Raw genomic sequence first — 21516 nt, forward strand, 5'->3', positions numbered from 1 at the left:
GGATAGATTAACAGCTGTAGCTCCAAGAGGAGGGACATGTAGTGCCAATGTAGATACTGGGAACCTTCTGAATGTCCCCCTCCAATCTAAAATACTAATATTCTGTCTCTGTATTTTCTCTTATTTGAATTTAGAACTTTCAATTGGGCTCTGTCCATGGGAGGCAAAGTTCCTGTTGCTGAGGGATTAGAACATTCAGATTTACCTGATGGCACAGGAGAATTCCTAGATGCCTGGCTAATGCTAGTAGAGAAGATGGTGAATCCCACCACGGTGCTTGAATCTCCACATTCACTGCCTGCCAAATTGCCTGGAGGTGTCCAGAACTTTCCACAGTTCAGTGCCCTTCGCTTCCTTGTGGTAACTCAGAAAGTGAGTATTGAGCATTCTGAAACCAAGAGGAATTTCTCTTGCTAAGTAGCTCTCCCACTTTTTTGTCGTCCTTAATGAAATATCTTGATTGTTGGAGAATCTTTGGATCCTACTCCCAGATAGCTCTGCCTTACAGAGGGAGATAGAGACCACTGGAAAATTTCCTGTAGTGTAAATATTTGAACTATAAACTTGAGATTGATACTTCAGGTTGGGTTAAGTGCACCTTCTCTGTGCTTCTTTAGCCCCCCTCAGTACTGATCTAGGATTTTGTTGTTTGCACTGACCTTTCATGGAAAGACTATCCCAGAAGTATTTGACTTATTCCTCCAGTGGTTTTGAATTGAGACAAAATGATCTTCACACAGCTTTTAAAATGACTTCTAGGCAGCCTTTACTTGCATCAAGAACCTGTGGAACCGGAAACCCCTGAAAGTATATGGCGGGCGAATGGCTGAGTCCATGCTGGCTATCCTATGCCACATTCTCCGAGGAGAACCTGTGATTCGAGAGAGACTGAGCAAAGAGAAAGAGGGATCTCGAGGAGAAGAGGACACAGGGCAAGAGGAAGGTGGCTCTCGCCGGGAACCTCAAGTCAACCAGCAGCAACTACAACAGGTAGGGTCCTGGCTTCCCACTCCAGGGCCCAGACTTTGCACCCGGTAGAGTGTGTTTATGGGTTTTCTAAATTTACATGCTACTAAATAAGTTGTGAGTTTTCTAAGTTTACATGCCACAGTGTTGTCTGGTCCTCTTAGCCAGGAGATAGGTTTAAATTTGTTCCCTCTTAGCATTTCTTTTTCCTCCTGAGAAAGCTGAGGTGTAGTTTCAACACATCTAACAGGTAAAAGATTTGTGTCTTCCCCAGTATGTTTAGTATTAAAACTCTTATTATATATTCTTAGTAGGCTGTGGCTGCCATGTTCTTTGGAGGCAAACCATCCTCAGCTACTTTGTGACTTACCTATAGAGGGAAGAGTTAAGGATATTGTGACCCAAATTTATTCTCCAACAAGAGCTCTCTGAAACCTTACCTACAGAACTTGTTATTTTTAAGTAAATGCATAAACCACATTTTGAAAATCAGAGGTTAGAAGCAGAGGGGGAAGCACTTATGATCCTGACCTTTTTAACTTCTTGTCATTCTTTTATTACTAGATGTTAATTTTCTTATTATTTGATGTTGTAAAGCTGTGGTTTATAGTTTGTTTTTGTATAAATCTTTCTATACATCTCATGATTATTTCCTAGTAATAAAATTCCTAAGGTCAGTTTCTTAGGCTCTTGTTCTGTTGCCAGTTTATTTTCCAGAAAAGTGGGGTCCGATTTTTACTTCTATGTGTGAATCTGTCTTTGGATTAGAGTGATCCTATTAATGATAATAGCCATCTAGCCCCATTTTCTTAGAGCACAGAATTCAGAATCACCTTGGCTTCCTGCCACAATGTGTAGCTCTAATGTTTGAATACTATGGAAGTACCAAGTGGAAAGGATTGTTCATTTATCTAACGGCCTGAGCTATTAACGTTCTCAGTTCATATGAAGTTAGAATAACTTCTTTCTATCTTGAAAAGGTTTCTACCTTTTAAAAATGCATTTGGATTTCTCTTTTACTGTGGTTCTGAGATCTTGCATTCTTTTTATAGCTTATGGACATGGGCTTCACAAGGGAACATGCCATGGAGGCCCTGTTGAACACCAGCACCATGGAGCAGGCCACAGAGTACCTTCTAACTCACCCTCCCCCAATTATGGGAGGAGTTGTTCGGGTAAGTTGGCTCGGGGCTCTAATTTTGTAGGACATTGGTTTGACTGCTTCTGTGTTTTCTGTTGTACTTCCATCATTGGTCTTCCCTTATATAAACTACTTTTCATTTTCAGACTTTTGCATGCCAATCTTTTCATTTTGTGAGAACTCTCAGTTCTAGAATATAATGAGCAGAAGCTTCCCATCTCCCAGCCATGCAAATTACTGGACTTTTTTTTTTTTTTCAGAAGAACTCTTAAGTTATCCACAATCAGAAAGCAATAGAAGAAACTCACTTTTCTGAGATACAGGATAGGTGGTCACATTGAAGCCTGCTTCCTATGCTTAATTTCATTGTGATTTTTCCCTCTCTGTTATTGTAGTGACCAAGTAAGTCTAGTTGGGTTTGACTCTAGAGAGCAGCATTCAGAGCACCTTCTCCTCTAAAGCTTAAGCACAGGATATCTGATTCCTTGTGAGTTGGTATGTCCTTTGTTGCTGGATTTTCTGTTGTTTCTCTGTAGGATCTGAGTATGTCCGAAGAGGACCAGATGATGAGAGCAATTGCTATGTCTCTGGGACAGGATATCCCAATGGATCAAAGAGCGGAGTCACCTGAGGTAACTAGGAAACAGGACGTCCAAAATGGTCTGACACGTTAATCATAGTATTTTTATGAACATTCTGGTACTACTACAAAATAGTTGGAGGAATTAATATCTAAAGAAAGGAATGGGGGAATCCCTGGGTGGCTCAGTGGTTCAGCGCCTGCCTTTGGCCCAGGGCGTGATCCTCGAGTCCCGGGATCAAGTTCCGTGTTGGGCTCCCCGCATAGAGTCTGCTTCTCCCTCTGCCTGTGTCTCTGCCTCTCTCTCTCTCTCTCTTTCTCTCTCTCTCTCTCATAAATAAATAAATAAATAAATAAATAAATAAATAAATAAATAAATAAATAAATATTTTTAAAAAAGAAAAGAAAGGCATGGGAGTGATTATTCTTTCATTCCAACCTTGTGATCACTGATACAATGTATTAACCTGAAGCTTTAAGTGAGGCAAATGAAATGTTAATCTTTACTCTCAAATAAGAGACTCAGAAATGTAGTAGTGTTCATTAGGTGAATTTTGGCTGTTTGTTGTTAGGTAACAATAACTTCAGTTTATTATGTTGGCAGCGAATGCAGGACAGTATCTCCACATGATTTTGTGGGAGGGTGTGATATAGCATTCTGTAAATAAATTGGCAATACTTTGGGGGTTGGAAGTGTCTTCCTCCTCTGCTTTTCCTGTCTTGCCTTAGTCTTTGAGGCTGCCCTCATGAATAACTGCCACATCCTAAAGAACATATCACCTGCTTGAGAAGGTAGTGGGCATTGAGTAATATAGGGCCAATACATTCTTAGAGTGTTCCCTATTCTTCTTCAGCTCTCCCATATGCTGTCATTCTTCCTTCCTTGCCTCTAGGAAGTTGCTTGTCGGAAAGAAGAGGAGGAGCGGAAAGCTCGGGAAAAGCAGGAAGAGGAAGAAGCTAAATGTCTAGAGAAGTTCCAGGATGCTGATCCATTGGAACAAGATGAGCTCCACACTTTCACAGATACCATGTTACCAGGCTGCTTTCACCTTCTTGATGAGCTGCCGGACACAGTGTACCGGGTGTGTGATTTAATCATGACCGCAATCAAACGTAATGGAGCTGACTATCGAGACATGATTCTAAAACAAGTAGTCAATCAGGTAAGTTCTTCAGGAGCCAGAAGAGGAGAGTGTATAAAGTGGATTTCTGCCATCATCAAACTCTTGATTTTTAAAAAAAATAAAATATCTTTGTTGGTTTGGTTTCTTTTTTTTTTTTTTTTGCCCGATATGGATATATTCTCTTTGAATTCTTTAGATGTGATGATCTTACTTTCTTAAATCTTCCCTGCAAAAAGTGTGAATAAACTACCTCACAAAAAATGTTTTTGAAAGCAAAAAACAAAGCTCTCTTTTACTAGGCATCTCCTACTGTGAAATTCATCCCAAAAGTCCCAAATGTGTCTCACTCTTGAACCAAGTTAGGTCCCATGGACTAACAGTGAATAAATGTTTTATTTTCCCTCTCCTGTGTAATAGCCACTTCGACAAAAAAGCCCTCCTCATAATGAATAGCTGTGAGCTAGTAGTTGTCTTTTTTTAAACAGTGTTTTTCCTTATTAAAAAATTAATGTATACTAATTGTAGGAATAGACAAGCAATAAATTATTTTAAATCCCCACACAAAGAGAGAGTTAATATTTTAATCATATTTACTACTTTTTTTTCTATTTATTTCTTAAGATTTTTGTTTAAAGAGAGCGAGCACAAGCAGGGGGAGAGAAGGAGAATTTCAAGCAGACTCCACACTGAGCATGTCATGACCCTGAGATCATGACCTGAGCCAAAATCTTGAGTCAGACACTTAACTGACTGAGCCACCCTGGCGCCCTTACTATTCATGTTTTTAAATCATTGGAATCTTGTCTTCCGTGTTTTTTTAAGTCAAAAAGCAGAGAAAGAAGGTAAAAAGTGATGTATTATAAAAGCATAACTTCAGTGTATGAAAATACCACAAAAGTGAAAGGCAAACTGTATAAACCTTTTTTTTTTTTTTTCACAAGATAAGACCCAGGTTTAGTTATGTTAAAGAGCTTGAGCTTACAGAATTGATTTTAAGAAAACTAAAACTTAGAAAAGACCAATTATGTCAAGTTAATAAGAAATTTAACATGCTAAAGCAAGACTAACATTTCTAACATTCTGGTTTATTTTTGTTTTTAATGATAGTTCTGGGACAGATGTAGTAAAAGATTGTTGACGGAAGTGTAAGTTGGTAGAACCTTGTAGGCTTGACTCTCTACTAGAATTTTTTTCTCTAGAAATTTTTTAAATACTCATTTCCTTTAACTTACTAGCTGCTTATAATCTAGCCTAAGAAAACCCTCTTTTAGAGGTACTTTTATAGCATACATCTTTTGATACACTAAATCCCTGTAGTATTTTACTATTTACTCACCCTCCTTCAGCCAATGTGTTGAGGGTGGAGGGAGTATTTTATAAGGTTGAGAATGTTTTGACAAATCTCATCATACTCTTATCTATAGTTACCTGACTTGGCCTTCTCTGCCTTTGTAGGTATGGGAAGCTGCTGATGTATTGATCAAAGCTGCTCTTCCCCTGACAACAAGTGACACAAAAACTGTGTCAGAGTGGATCAGTCAGATGGCCACCCTGCCCCAAGCCTCCAATTTGGCTACTAGAATCTTGCTTTTAACACTTCTTTTTGAGGTAAGAATAGGTTTTTTGGTTTCTGTGATTCATCCTTAAAGAATTATCAAACACCTACCATTTGAGACCTTGAAGAAGGTAGAAATGTAAGGCATGATACCTGCATTTCATGAGTCCACAGTTTGTGATAGGCTGTAAGACATGTAATTAAGTACAAAATGCAATGTTTTGTGCCACAAATAATACAGAAAATTTTTTCTGAGTTTAAGGAGAAGGGCAAATGCATTGCTTCTGGGTGAGAAAAGGGCTTCTCAGAACAAGTGTTAATTGAATTATGTCTTAGAGGGTGGGATGTTTAAAGGTTTTTAGAATGACTATTATAGTACAGTTGTAGAATAATTTGGGCCTCTCTGAAGAGACCTAACTGGAAACCAAAGAGTAGGGTCAGGTGTGGAAATGATAACAGGCATCAGATAGAATCTGATTCTTCCTTCATACCTGATCATTCATATTATTTTAAGCAAAAGAGTGGTTTGGCCAGGAAATGTTCTTATTCCAGCCAACATGGGAATTAGGCAACTGACCTTGAACAAGTGACTCTTCATTTGTAGCTCATGTTTAATGGTAAAAGCTGAATTTAATGGAGAAAATCCTTTACAACAATTGAGGAGATTAAGTCCAATATATGTTTGTCAAATTGGGTGTCTTGGCTTTCCTTTTTTGATGGAAGTGGTGATTCTTGTTACAGCACTTGTGAATAGGTACTTCTGGGAAAGATTGCAAAGTACTGCATGCTAGAGGTCCTCAATAACAGTATAATATGAAGAGAAATCACTCATGAACCACCTTTTTAAAAATCACTAGTAACAGTCTTACATTTTAGCCCTTCCTATGCATTTAAACAATTATGATCAGACCATTTAGAAATTTTTATATCCTATAGTCTCAGTATTACGAATATTTTACAAGTCATGTATACATTCTATCTTTCGGGTGTCTGCTAGTTTAAGTAATTGCCTGTTGTTGGACATTGAAATTACTTCCAGTACAGCCCCTATAAAGGAACTACTTTAGTTAGTGTAGGCCCTATAGGGGAACTACTAATTATTACTGTTTAATTATTCCATCCTTCTAGAAAGAATACAGAGATTCTCTGTAAATAAGAAGCTTTTCAACTTCAACATAATTAAGACTGTATACCCTAGACAACAGTTCTTAATGATATTAATGATACTAATAGTTTCCATATTAACATGCCAGGTACTGTGTTGAGAGTGTGAGCAAATGTACACACACACTTCATGGAATCACCACAAGTAACATTGGAGCTATAACTTACTATTTCCTGTGACCCCTGAGGGTCTAAAAAAACTCAGATCACACAGTTGGTAGGTGGTGGAGGTGGAATTTGAATTCAGCCAGTTCTCTTAGAGTTCACCTCTGTTTTCCTATACTGTGCTAATCCTTAATATTGATTAGAAGTTGGTATTTTTTTTCTTTGATCAATTAGGAATTGAAGCTACCTTGTGCCTGGGTGGTTGAATCTAGTGGCATCCTTAATGTCCTAATCAAACTCTTGGAAGTGGTTCAACCCTGCCTACAGGCCGCCAAGGAGCAAAAGGAGGTCCAGACCCCAAAGTGAGTGACTCTGTATCTTACCTGGTTTCACTTCTCTTCCCCTCAGACTTGGGCCCTAAAGCATAAGAGCCTGAATCAGGCACTTTTCTGGAGTATGTATGGGGCAAATCTTAGGTATCTTTTGTGTTTTGAAAATAGTTGAGGTGCCTAATGAAATCAAGATAAGTTTTCCCATATTGTGCACGTTTCTGGCTTTCTCAGTAAATCATTTCTTCTGTTTTAGGTGGATCACCCCAGTGTTGCTCCTGATAGATTTCTATGAAAAGACAGCCATCTCCTCTAAAAGGAGAGCCCAAATGACTAAGGTACGTAATATATAGTTGATAAAAACTACTTAGTTTCTCGAGGCAAGAATAAACCAGAAGAGAATATGGAAGAGTGGTAGAGAATCAGAAGAAAGCTCCCTGATCAAGACATAAATCTCTCCTTTTCTTAAAGATTTTGTTTATTTATTCATGAGAGAGAGAGGCAGAGAGGCAGAGGGAGAAGCAGACTCCATGGGGGGAGCCCGATGTGGGACTCGATCCTGGGTCTCCAGGATAACACTCTGGGCTGAAGGCAGTGCTAAACCGCTGAGCCACCCAGGCTGCCCAAGACATAAACTCTTGAGGGATCTCAGTAGCTCTAGATTTCTCTTCTTATTAGTGAGTTAGAATTATTTTTTTGTGGAGCTACTTGCTAAAGGGCCCAAGAACTTACCTGGAAGTAAATGTTAAAGGAGTGAGCTATCTCCAGAGGAGAGAGTAGCTTTTATGTGAAGGACTTGAGTGTGCAGCAGTTCCTCCAAAAGCTAAGTGCTCCTTTTCTTTTTTAAGATTGTATTTATCTATCTATCTATCTATCTATTTACTTACTTACTTACTTACTTATTTACTTTGTTTGTTTGTTTTATTTTGGAGCAGGTGAGGAGAGGCAGAGGGAGATAGAATCTTAAGCAGACCAAGAGTCAGACACTTAGCCACCTGAGCCACCCAGGTGCCCTAAGCCAAGTGGCTCTTTATATGAAATTTATATATTACACATTATCTGAGTGCTTTCTCAGAAACAGAAATTTTGTTCCTGCACATCTAAGTGTTTCCCATTTGTAGAAAACAGTTGGAAACAAAATGAAAGCTGAGGATTACAGGACAAGGTTGTAGAGGGTTTTGTGCCTATGGAGAGGCTCAGGAACTCGAGGGTTAATGCATACAAAAACTTTTCTAGGCTCTCAAAATTTCATTAAATGTTTGGTGTTATTTCTTTTTCCTGGGTTAGCTTTAGCAGTGAACAGATGAAGTTACTATTTTTTCTAACAACCAACTTTGTATGAAATACAAAGAAACTTTGTGTTCTTATATTTAGTATCTACAGTCCAACAACAACAACTGGCGCTGGTTTGATGACCGCTCTGGGCGTTGGTGTAGTTACAGTGCAAGCAACAACAGCACTATTGATTCTGCCTGGAAATCTGGAGAGACAAGTGTACGTTTCACTGCAGGCCGAAGAAGATACACTGTCCAGTTCACTACAATGGTGCAGGTACATGCTCCCTCCGTGCCATAAGCTTTATTGAAAAGAGGGTAAGGTACTGGGTGTACCTTTTGATTTGCTTCTTCCTGAACCAACAAGCCTAACAGTGTTCTAAGAAGCACTATTAACCGCTACTAAATTTAGGGTATAATTTCCAGAGAACTCAGTCTTCCTAAAGTCATATTGAGACCATGAGTCAGTCTGGCAGTTTGATACTGTCCCACCCAGAAATGATTTGAAGTGTTATAGATGGTATCTGCTCTACTGGAAAGTTTCCAGTTTGTTATAGGGCCTTTGTGTATCCTACTTTCCTTCTGGGGACCTTCAGGCTTTCTCTCTATAAATGATAGGGATGGGATAAATTGCCAGGGTTCCTTCCTATTACAGCATTTCCAACCCTCTATAGTTTCCTTTTTTTGTAGAGTGTTTTTTGCCATCTTCAATTTTTAGGTTAATGAAGAAACCGGGAACCGGCGCCCTGTAATGTTGACTCTCCTGAGGGTACCACGGCTGAATAAAAACTCGAAAAATAGCAATGGACAGGAACTAGAGAAGACACTGGAAGAAAGTAAAGAAATGGATATCAAACGTAAAGAAAATAAAGCTAATGGTATGGACTTTTCATTTTGAATCTCTCAAGAATGTTACATAAACTTTAATATGCCTTTATGGCTTTAATTTGGGCCAACTTCTTCATGAGTGATTCTTTTAATCCATCAAATTGCTTGGTGACTTAAAGATACACAGTCCTTTTTATACACCTTTTAATCTGGTCTTAGAATTGGTGTTTTGTATGTTTCTCTTAATAGGACCCAGGTGGTTGACCTGACTATGAGGGAGAGATGTGGGAAGAAACGTCAAGTTAAACTGTCTGAACTCTTATTTCCTTATTTGTAGATACTCCTTTGGCCCTAGAGAATACAAATACTGAAAAGGAGACAAGCCTGGAAGAAACAAAAATTGGGGAGATCCTGATCCAGGGCCTGACAGAGGATATGGTGACTGTTTTAATCCGAGCCTGCGTGAGCATGCTAGGAGTCCCTGTGGACCCAGACACTTTGCATGCCACCCTTCGTCTCTGCCTGAGGCTCACCCGAGACCACAAATACGCCATGATGTTTGCAGAGCTAAAGAGTACCCGCATGATCTTGAATTTGACCCAGAGCTCAGGCTTCAATGGGTTTACTCCCCTCGTCACCCTTCTCTTAAGACACATCATTGAGGATCCCTGCACCCTCCGTCATACTATGGAAAAGGTGAGTCTTTTTGGTGTCAGAAGCTAGTTTAGCTTTATATCACACACACACAGATACATTTCTGTTTCTTCATAGGGTGTATATATGTAGCTAGATACTTAGACTGTACTTTGTCGCAAACTTTCCCAGCTGTGTACTCAGGTATGGTAGATTGTCGTATTGAGTGACTTTTTTTTAAATAGAACATATTTTTCTATCCTTAAATCTGCTATAGTAATGAATCATACCTATAAAGTCTTCCCTGGCAATATAAGTTTCTTGAGTTAAAAACTGTTAATGAGGAACTTACCTTCTGCTAAGTTCATGTCTTAAAGCTAATTACCTTATAGGAGCATTTCTCCTATGTTTACCCATGAGCCTATTTTCCAAACATTGTATTTTGGAATGTTGTAAAAGTAGTAAAGTTTTGGAAATATTTATGACATGTTAGACACTTTTAATAAGCTCTTTACAGATAACCATTATTCAGATCAGAAAACTGTGAGATATGTATTTATTTTTAGGAAATATAAAGCAGTGGAAGAAATGACAATGCAATTAGAAAAAATGAAAAATTTTTTTAAGATTTTATTTCTTCATTCACAAGAGACCTACAGAGAGAAGCAGGAGACCTAGGCGCAAAGAGAGAAGCAGGCTACCTGCAGGGAGCCCAATGTGGGACTCGATCCCAGGACCCGGGGATCATGCCCTAAGCCAAAGGCAGGTGCTCAACCACTGAGCCACCTAGACGTCCCAAAATGAAAATGTTTTTAACATCAACATTAAGACATTAGAGGAGAAGTAGGGAAGACAAATGTCTTATTTCTTCCTAATTCTTTGTCAAGTCATCAAGTGAATATTACTGGAGTTCATTTTTCTCTCTTAGGATACTGTGTCCCACATTTATAAGTAGTGTTGCAATATGCATTTTTGTGCATAGCTTTATCACATTTAAGATTTGTTTTTCTTAGGGATTCCTAGAAATTGGATCAAAATGTATAAATATTTTTTAACTTGCTTGTCAGAAAGGTGGTACCACTTTATACTTCTACATGTGTATGAGTATACATCTCATATTCTTCAGACAGTTCTTTACCCAGCCCATTTGATTTCATCTGACGTTAGCAAAATCAAGGAGTGCTATCAAAAGCTGCATATACACTAATCCAAGGGCAAGAGACTGCCCAACAGGGAGGAAACACTATATAAGATAGAATTCTGACTTAAAAATACTTAAAATGTGTAAGATTGTACAACTTAAAAATTGCTAGGAAAAAAGTACAGGTTCTTGTTGGTTGAGAGAACTTTCTAAGCTTAATTATATTTGGGGGTGTGGGGAGCAAAGGAAACTCAGTGGCAGTTTTAACGTATCAAGTTGGCAAAATGTAAATGCTTGATAATATCCATTGCAGGTACGGGTGTGGACAACCAGGCATACTCTTACTTATGGTAGGAGTGGAAATTGGTGCAGCCACATTGGAGGGCAATTTGGTACTGTCAGTTTAAGATATCCTTTGACCTAGAAACTCTATGGCTAAGAATTTATTTTATAATTAAAGTCAAGTATGCCGAGGTACATGAAAAAGAATGTTCACTGTAGAATTGGTTGTAATAACAAGAATGAGATCTAATGTCCAGTAGAGGACTAGATAATTAAGTTTTCGCACATTCTTTATAGTGAAATTACACTTCTCTGTATTTAAAAAATGAGAGCTTATAATTGTAGCCTTACAGGCAAGATAAAGGGGCTATGCTAAACTTAAAGAGCATGACTGATTTGGTAAGAAAAGCATTAAAATTCCAAAAGATGTTCGTCTTTGCGAACATAATTCACAAAGGAATAAATAATGGAAAATACAGTGGAGTTTTTTTTTGTTCTTTCCTGTATTTTCCATTGACTGATGAGTCCTTTTATAAGAAGACTGAAAGCATAATGATGTAAGCCCTGTAGTGTCAGAGCAAACAATCTGTAAACAGTTGAATATTTCATGTGTCTATCTGAGACTGATGATAGACTTTGAGGCATAAAGAAAACATTTAATTTTGTTAAACACTAAGTGGGTATCAGTATTGCATATTTTTAGATTTTGAACCATTTTGGTTTAAAATTGGAACAGCATTTGGGAACTCTAAGAGCTGGCACTTAATATGTGAGAGCTATAATTTTTAGATGGATGCTCAGTGGTCTAGATACATTTCTCAGTTTCTATGAAGATCACATGCCATCTGGTATAATAATTGATAGTTTGGGGATATGCTGAATGCTGTAACTTTTTTATAAGCCACATATTTTGAATCAGAAAGGAATGGGACTTAAAAGACCAAGTACATTTTTTCTCTAAAATCTAAAGCTGTCATCCACTGTCTTGAGGCAGTTTGGATAGTATTTTGATCCTTGGTAACTCTTCCTTAAAAGCAATTGTATTTTTAGAAAGTGGTCTTTAATCAGCAGAGTTTCTTCCTCTCTTTACTAGGTGGTTCGCTCAGCAGCTACAAGTGGAGCTGGTAGCACTACCTCTGGCGTTGTATCTGGCAGCCTTGGTTCTCGGGAGATCAACTACATCCTTCGTGTCCTTGGGCCAGCTGCATGCCGCAATCCAGACATTTTCACAGAAGTAGCCAACTGCTGTATCCGCATTGCCCTTCCAGCCCCTCGAGGCTCAGGAACTGGTGAGTTTCCACTTTTCCTGGCCTTTGAGACATTGAAGTTTATAGCCTAGTATAACCCCAGAGATTTTCTGTGAAGAGATCTATAACTTGGAAAGCCTCCTTAGGCAAGTGTTGACATTGACTGGATTGGTTATGTGGGCCAATTCAGAGGTACTTCAGTAGCTTCTTACTTGCCCTGTGGTAATTCCTACCAGAGATACCAAGGCCTTATTCGGTCTAGTCCTTGCCTTCAAAGAATTTGTCATGGTGTGACAACAGAGCTTACATACAACATGAATGTTTTACACATAGAGTGGTAATTGAGGGACAAGTGGACATGTGACTCACATGATGCAGTAAGCAGTACACAGTATCATCTGTGTGTTCTTGCTCAAAATGTCTAGCCTGTATTTAATTATGAGGAAACAATTAAATGCGAAGTTTGTGAGACATTCTATAAGACAGTTGATCTAGACTCTTCAAAAATATTAATGTCATAAAGGGGGAAAAATGCAAGGTTCTCTTAGGTGATAAAAGGAAACTGGAAAGAACTACCAACCTTGATGGGACTTTGGATCCAGATAAAGACATTTGGAGAAATGTGAATACTAACTACGCATTAGATAATTATATCTGTGTTAAGTATCTTGGGTATTACAATGGTATTGTGGTTATTTAGAAAAATAATCCTTAATCTTAAGAAGTACAGGTAAATAAACCTACTTATGGGTAGACAAATGATGATTCTAGATGAAAAGTATATGGGTGTTTGTTATACTAACCTTAAAACTTTGCTGTAGGTTTGTGGGTTTTCTTTTTAAAATAAAAGGTAGATTGAGAAGGGGACTCATTCTCTTGGGAGCCCCAGATATGTGCCTGACCCTCTGTGCTGGGCATTTCTCATGTATGACCTCATTTAATTTTCAAATTTTAGGACTGAAAAAAACAATTCTAGGAATGAGAAAAAGTTTGTTAAGGTAATTTGGCCATGATCCTATAAGAGAACTAGAGTTCAAATCCAAATTTCCCCAACTACAAAGCTTGCACTCTTTTTTTTAAGATTTATTTATTTATCTGAGAGAGTGTGTATGGGGGAGAGAGGGAGAGAAGCAGATTCCCCACTGAGCCTCGATCCCGATACAGGGCTCAATCTCACAACCCTGAGATCATAACCTGAGCTAAAATCAAGAATCAGACACTTAACCAACTGAGCCACTAAGGAGCCCCATGTACTTCTTTGTTTTTGTTTTTTGGGTTTTGGGTTTTTTTTGCCTGTACTCTTCTTACTATTTGGTACTGCTATAATAAATCCTATTGGATTTAGGGAAAGTAAAGGCTAGATTTTCTAGTAGGCAACTTGAGCATTGTTTGTAAATGGCTTTCTGTCCTAAGCTTGTGTGTTACACAAGCCTCCTTCTGAGTCTTTATCAATAACCAAGTGTAGGTACTGGTTCACTATTGACTGATTTTTCTCTGTCTCACTTTGGCTTAGCTTCAGATGATGAATTTGAGAATCTTAGAATTAAAGGTCCTAATGCTGTACAGCTGGTGAAGACAACCCCTTTGAAACCCTCGCCTCTGCCTGTCATTCCTGATACTATCAAGGAAGTGATCTATGATATGCTGAATGCCCTGGCTGCATACCATGCTCCAGAGGAAGGTATGTAGCTATTGTACCTCAGGAGGCTGGGCACTTTCCTGGATCTTTCAACCAACTTAAGTCTTAGCATGTATCCATGTGATGGGAATCAAGATGAATAAGACCTATGATGATGCACTTTTCTGAAAAAAATAATGGTCATCCATTCTGACAGATGGCAAAGGTAGTGGTGAGCCCTAGAGCAAGGTACCTGACCTGGTGGAGGTGAGACATGTAGGAAAGTTTCTTAGAACAAGTGATTTCTGAAATAAGTCTTGAATGATAAATGAGGAGAATGTTGACATATGAGAGACCATCCCATACAGAGGGAAGAATAAACAATGATTAAAGAGGACATAATGGCATCTTGTGAGCAGAAAAATAAATACCAAGGAGTCTCTGTTTTCATTCTCAGAAACAAAAACATCTTTATTTCAAAAAAAAAATGGAATCAGTATTAGAGGGAGTGGTTAGGCTTTCTGACCTTTGAGAGCACCATCCCAATCCACCTTTATTCTTAACTAAGTGTTGCTTGTAAGTACTGGGAAAGTCACGAATGAATTACTTGGAACTTAAGATTTCATTCCAGTCATATCCTTCTGGATTTTTTTTTAGGACATATTTATTTGATAGGTCCCATAACATTACCAAAAATTGATGAATATAGTCTTTAATAAGTCAAAAAAATCTGAGTCTTTGGTACTTTTCATCCATTCGGCACTCTGATCCATAACCATATAACCCTCAGTTCACCTTATATATCCTCCCCCACCCCAAAAAATAATTTAGCTGTATAGTTAGAGCAACTATTTATTGACCTCTGTTGCATTAGGCATAATACTGGGTATGTTCATTTAAGCTTAGTAGTGATAGCTTAGGAAAGTTGAAGTGACCAAGTAAATTGCCTGCAGTCACAAAACCTAGGCAGTGAAAGAATAAGCCTCTCAACCAAGCTCTCTTGGTTATACTACATTTCTCCTCTTAAGTGAAAGCCTAGCAATATCACTATATAACTAGTCATAGTAAGTTGGAGTGAAGTTGATCATGCTGCCAAATAGGGATTAACATTGCACAGTTACAAACAAGTTTTGTTTTGTTTTTCTAGCAGAGAAATCTGACCCTAAACCTGGAGGTATGACCCAAGAGGTTGGCCAACTCCTACAAGACATGGGTGATGATGTATACCAACAGTACCGGTCACTTACTCGCCAGAGCAGTGACTTTGATACCCAGTCAGGTTTTTCCATTAATGTAAGTAAATTCCAAACTCCTACATCCTTTTGATAACTATGTGTTCTCCATATTTAGGGTTATGCCAGGGAAATATCAAAGTATTAATTTTGATGTACCTGTAAATTATCTGTTGCCTATGAATGAAGATAAATTTAGGGTTTCCTTGGGATCTTTCTCTCTTTAGATTGGAAATGTTTCCTTAAAATTCATTTTTCATTCTCATTTTCCCCTGTCCCAGTTCCCCAATATCCCAATCACTGTTTATAATGGCTTCCCACAGATTATAGTACATAGCAGGTAAAGGTGGTTAAAAGATCAGCCAAAAAGAGAACCTGTAGCATTCAGAATATGCTGGGAAGGGATCCTGTCATTTAGGGATAATGGTCTTTGAAATTAGTAATAGCTCAAGAGTACTCTTCTTCCATAGAGTCAAGTCTTTGCTGCAGATGGTGCCTCCACTGAGACTTCCACATCTGGGACATCCCAAGGAGAAGGTAATGGTTTACTTTCGCTCTCTTTTATCCTGGGCAGGGGCTATGGGAATATAGGCATAATTGTCGTTGCATTTACTTGTCTGAGTGAACTTTTCTCAAGGGTGAGCTCGGTGTTCTGTAAGTAAAGGGTTTCTATATGCTAAAATTAATAGAACTGTGACTTAACCAACCAAGTAATGGTTGCTATGGTAAGACCCTTTAGATCTACTCTTTAAACCACCCTATGTATTTCTTTTGTTAGCTTTCATGCTAACCGGCTTATAGAACTTTGGTGCCAGTGACACAATTCTAGCTATAAGATTTGTGTGGTGGATTCTTGCCCTCTAGCAGTGTCCCCAGAGTCCATTGGCTGCCTAGCCAACAATTAGAGAAATGTCACGTGGAAGCAATTCTAAGGTATACCAAGGAGTCTCTGTTTTCAGAGACTACTGCTTCTTGGATAGGGAAGAAATTTGAGATCTAAGCAAGCAACATTGTACTTAATATAACTGCTGGAATGGAGGCATGCTGGGATAAGGTATAGTGGGCACATGATATAATAGCATCTCAGTATTCCTGGATGAAACAGGAAAGCATTTATAGAGGAGATAAGCTTTTGAGCTAAGCTAGATAAGTAAATGTGTGCCAGGGGAGACATGGGAAGGAAGAGGTAAAAGAGTACATATGATATCTTTGGAGAACTATTAGTACAGTATTTCTGGAGCATAAAAGTATGTGTAAAAGGAAGGGAATGACAGAAGATATGTAAACATAGTCTCCCTGCTGTACTGTATCCACATATTATGTTTGAGACCTGTCGTTCTAACTATCTGTCCGTCCACTGCATTATGAAGAGGAGGACATTCAGTTTGTTACCAGTGTCCTAAAGTGGAGCAGAAGTAGTATTCTCTTTGCACATAAGGCTTGATGTGTGCCAATATTTCAGTGAAATTGAACCAGAGTTTGGCTCTTTCTCAACAGCATCAACTCCAGAGGAGTCTCGGGATGGGAAGAAAGATAAAGAAGGGGACCGGACCTCCGAGGAAGGCAAACAGAAAAGCAAGGGCAGCAAACCTTTAATGCCCACTTCCACTATTCTTCGTCTTCTGGCAGAGTTGGTGAGGTCCTATGTTGGTATTGCTACCCTGATTGCCAACTACAGCTACACTGTGGGCCAGTCTGAGCTGATTAAAGAGGTAATATTTCCAATCTGCATAAGATTTTGTACTATTGACATTTGGATACAAATGTGTCAGACACTTTGCTAGGAACCTGTGCTAGTTACTAGCCCAGTGTTGCCAGGCAGAGGCCTCTTAAGATAGATTGAAGAACCTAGGCTTTTTCCCTTGATGTGATGCTGTCAGGCTCATTACAAGGAGTGTGTTGGTGCCATTTGTTAATTTGTTTTATAGAAAATCACTTGGTTGGCAGTGTGGCAGATAACTGCAGAAGACAAGATTAGGGGTCAGACCAATTAGGAATCTGATATAGATAGCAATCTAGGGTATACAGGATCTTGGTGAAGTTGCAGGGGAAAAAATGGGTGAGTTGAAGAGATGTTTTAAAGGTAGAAATGGACAAGAATTTGATTTGGAAGATGAAGACAAAATCAGGGACTCGGAGATGTTTGTTTTACGTTTTTCTTTTTTTTTTAAGATTATTTATTTATTCATTTATTTATTCATTTAAGATTATTATTATTCATGACATTCATTCATTATTATTATTTTTAAGATTATTCATTCAATAATTCATGATTATTTATTCATTATTTTTATTATGAATTCATTCATATTTAAGATTTATTTATTATTTATTCATTTATTTATTCATTCATTTATCCGGGGGGGTGGGGGGGCAGAGACACAGGCAGAGGGAGAAGCAGGCTCCATGCCGGGAGCCCAACTTGGGACTCGATCCTGGGACTCCAGGATCACGCCCTGTGCCAAAGATAGGCGCCAAACCTCCGAGCCACCCAAGGATCCCCTGTTTTATGTTTTTCTATTCCTTTTATGTTAGAAGAAGAAATGGTTTGAAGAGAAAAAGGTAGAATTTGAAAGGTATCTGTGGTTCATTTACATGAGGGTATCTAGGGGACAGTAGAATAAGACAAATACACAAGAATAATGGGTATTTATCTTCCAGATGTATTCACACCTGTGCAGAGACATCTGATGTGGTATTAGATTGGTGATATAAGATATAAGGAAACCCTAAATGTCAGAGCTATGAGAAAGAATGAAGTCATATTTTATATGTCCTGATACGGATATGGAATTCTCATGTTTAAGAGACTAGATCATGTTCCCATATACGTCAAAGGAGTCCCCAGGGAGGTTTTTTTCATAAAGTGACCTTGTTTTGGGGGGGGGAGTGTCACATTGTAATTTTATGGTTAGTAAGCAGTAAAGGGTTTGAGAGTGGAATGGAGGCAATAATGTTGCAGGCAAAGAAAATGAAAGCAGCTGCCATTTTTAAAGCTATTTTGACTTTAATCTGAGTTTTTAAAATACATACAAAAATACACAATTCCTGAATGATTCATCAGTTTTCTTGGGTGACCATTACCCAAATTAAAACATTACAAATTCCATAAAAGCTTACCCCTTCATGCCTTTGTACATCTCCCTCCCCTTTAAGCTTCCATAAAGTCACCATTATCTTGAGTTCTATTGCCATAGATTGGTTTTGCACATCATATAAATGGAATCTTATAGTATGTACTCTTTCGTGTCTGAATTCTTCTGTTTAAGATGTTTGCAAGATTCATTTTTGTGTGTGGTTGTAATTTTATTTGTTGTATGGAGTTTCATTGTATGAATGTAACACAGTCTTATCCATTCTAGTACTGATAGTCGGGTAGTTTTCCATTTATGGGCATTAAAAGTAGTGTTGCTACATACAGTCCATTCTTATACATGTCTTAGTGAATATACACAGTTGACCCTTGAACAATATGGGGGTGTTGGGTGCCGACACCCCCTTTCCCCCATGTATGCAATTGAAAAATCTGCATATAACTTTTGACCCCCCCAAAAGCTTTGCTAGAGCCTACTGTTGACCAGAAGCCTTAGGCAGTTAACACATATTTTGTGTGGTTATATGTATTAGAGAAAAGGAAAAAAATTTTTAAGATTTTATTTATTCATGAGAGACACAGAGAGAGAAGCGGGCTCCATGCAGGGTTCCCGATGTGGGACTTGATCCCGGGACTCCAGGATCACGCCCTGTGCCAAAGGCAGACGCTCAACCACCGAGCCACTCAGACATCCCAAGAAAACAAAATGTTATTTTAAAAATCATAAGGAAAATAGACCCACACAGCTCAAACCTGGTTTGTTGATAGATCAACTATATAAGTATTTCTGTTAGCTGGTATGTGCCTAGGAGTAGAATTGTTAGTCTCTTCAGCTTTAGCAAATGGCACCAAAAGTTTTCCAGAGTGTTTGTGTCCATTTATATTATCACCAAACACAGAATATGAGAGCTCAGATTGTTTCACCTTCTTGCCAACACTTGGTATTTTTCTCATTTTTCATTTTAGCTAATCTAGTAGATGTGTAGTGGTATTGCATTGTATCTTTATTGACCATTTGGATGCTCTTTTATTTTTTTAAAGATTTTATTTATTCATGAGAGACACACAGAGAGAGGCAGAGGGAGAAGCAGGCTCCATGCAGGGGAGCCTGACGTGGGACTCAATCCTGGGTCTCCAGGATCACGCCCTGGGCTGAAGGTGGCGCTAAACCGCTGAGCCACGGGGGCTGCCCCTCCCCACTTTTTTTTTTTTTTTAGAGTTCAATTTACCAACATATAGAATAACACCCAGCGCTCATCCTATCAAGTGCCCCCCTCAGTGCCCTTCACCCAGTCCCCCCCACCCCCCGCCCACCTCCCTTTCCACCACCCCTTGTTCGTTTCCCAGAGTTAGGAGTCTCTCATGTTCTGTCTCCCTTTCTGATATTTCCCACTTATTTTTTCTCCTTTCCCCTTTCTTCCCTTTCACTATTTTTTCTATTCCCCAAATGAATGAGACCATATAATGTTTGTCCTTCTCCGACTGACTTATTTCACTCAGCATAATACCCTCCATAATACGTCGAAGCAAATGGTGGGTATTTGTCGTTTCTAATGGCTGGGTAATATTCCATCATATACATAGACTACATCTTTATCCATTCATCTTTCAGTGCACACCGAGGCTCCTTCCACAGTTTGGCTATTGTGGACATTGCTGCTAGAAACATCGGGGTGCAGGTGTCCCGGCGTTTCACTGCCTCTGTATGTTTGGGCTAAATCCCCAACAGTGCAATTGCTGGGTCGTAGGGCAGATCTATTTTTAACTCTTTGAGGAACCTCCACACAGTTTTCCAGAGTGGCTGCACCATTTCACATTCCCACGAACAGTGCAAGAGGGTTCCCTTTTCTCCGCATCCTCTCCAACATTTGTTGTTTCCTGCCTTGTTAATTTTCCCCATTCTCACTGGTGTGAGGTGGTATCTCATTGTGGTTTTGATTTGTATTTCCCTGATGGCAAGTGATGCAGAGCATTTTCTCATGTGCTTGTTGGCCATGTCTATGTCTTCCTCTCTGAGATTTCTTTACATGTCTTTTGCCCATTTCATGATTGGATATTCTGTGAAATTTGTCCCAAGTTTTGTATTTTTGTTTTCTGTTGAATTCTTTACATATTCTGGATATAACTCTTTTGTGGGGTTACATATATTAAATATACATTAGACATTTATTTCAAAGCTTTTAATCATTATGCCAATTGTAGTTACTTGTGGAATAAGACATTTAATTCCAAACTTATTAATTCCATGACCTTGCGGTACTGGGTACTCCTAGGTGCTTTACAAATGCTATTGATGATCTTTACCTCAGCACTGGAAGATTGTTGGTATTGCTCCCCTTAAGAAAGAAGTAGAAAGGCTCAGAAAGGTTAGTAGCTTGCTCAAGATCAGCTACAGAGTAGTAGGATTAGAATTGGAACCCAGATCTCTGATTACAAATGTAAGTCTTTTTACTGAATCACACTGCTTTCCCAAATTGCAAGGCTTTTTTTCCAGGTTTTTCCTAATAATTTCATATAACATATTTATACAATTTTATATTTTGTTCAGTACTGGGGAATTTTTATTTCTAATAGTTACATCTTAACCAGCCCACCTTACCTAATTTTCCAGACTCTAGAATTCTTCAGTGCTTTTTTATTATTATTATTGAGACAAAATTTCCATAAAATTAAGCTTTTTAAAGTATATAGTTGAGTGGCATTTGGTACATTCAGTGTTGTGCAACCATCATCTCTTTCTAGTTAATTCCAAAATTGTTGATGTGTTTTGATACAAAATCTGCTTGAATGATACCTTTCTAATATAAGGAATTACCAGGGAAGAAATCATTGTTAGAAGGAACAAGTCTCACTTAATTTCCTTCCCCTGTTGGGCCTTTTTTGCATATTCATATCTGTGACTATGTTGGTTCTTTTTCAACTCCTGCCAATTTTTATCTAGGGTCCTTTGCATATCGTAGGTATCAGTAAATGTTACAATTTTTTTTTAAGATTCATTTATTTATTTATGAGAGACACAGGCAGGCAAAAGGAGAAGCGGGCCCCTCGCAGGGATCCCAATGTGGGACGTGATCCCTGAGTCCCGGAATCGAGTCCCACATCAGGCTTCCTACATGGATCCTGCTTCTCCCTCTGCCTATGTCTCTGCCTCTCTCTCTCTCTGTGTCTCTCATGAATAAATAAATCTTTTAAAAAACAATTTA

At 38.6% G+C, this 21516-nt stretch overlaps 1 protein-coding gene across 16 annotated transcripts in view; it reads left to right on the forward strand.

Annotated features, from left to right (window-relative positions):
• The window catches only part of HUWE1 (HECT, UBA and WWE domain containing E3 ubiquitin protein ligase 1), a 172454-nt gene that overhangs the window by 118343 nt on the left and 32595 nt on the right, over positions 1–21516 (forward strand). For all 16 annotated transcript variants that reach the window (XM_077887718.1, XM_077887705.1, XM_077887712.1 and 13 more), the window contains 16 exons: positions 135–372; positions 760–990; positions 2019–2141; positions 2644–2739; positions 3581–3850; positions 5267–5419; positions 6870–6997; positions 7221–7302; positions 8339–8515; positions 8957–9116; positions 9404–9762; positions 12216–12411; positions 13883–14050; positions 15135–15280; positions 15690–15756; positions 16717–16931. In XM_077887718.1, coding sequence (XP_077743844.1) covers positions 135–372; positions 760–990; positions 2019–2141; positions 2644–2739; positions 3581–3850; positions 5267–5419; positions 6870–6997; positions 7221–7302; positions 8339–8515; positions 8957–9116; positions 9404–9762; positions 12216–12411; positions 13883–14050; positions 15135–15280; positions 15690–15756; positions 16717–16931 — 2809 coding nt within the window. The remainder of the gene's footprint in view (positions 1–134; positions 373–759; positions 991–2018; positions 2142–2643; positions 2740–3580; positions 3851–5266; positions 5420–6869; positions 6998–7220; positions 7303–8338; positions 8516–8956; positions 9117–9403; positions 9763–12215; positions 12412–13882; positions 14051–15134; positions 15281–15689; positions 15757–16716; positions 16932–21516) is intronic.

This window comes from Canis aureus, chromosome X (assembly GCF_053574225.1).
Source record: "Canis aureus isolate CA01 chromosome X, VMU_Caureus_v.1.0, whole genome shotgun sequence".
NCBI classification, from domain to species: Eukaryota; Metazoa; Chordata; class Mammalia; order Carnivora; family Canidae; genus Canis; species Canis aureus.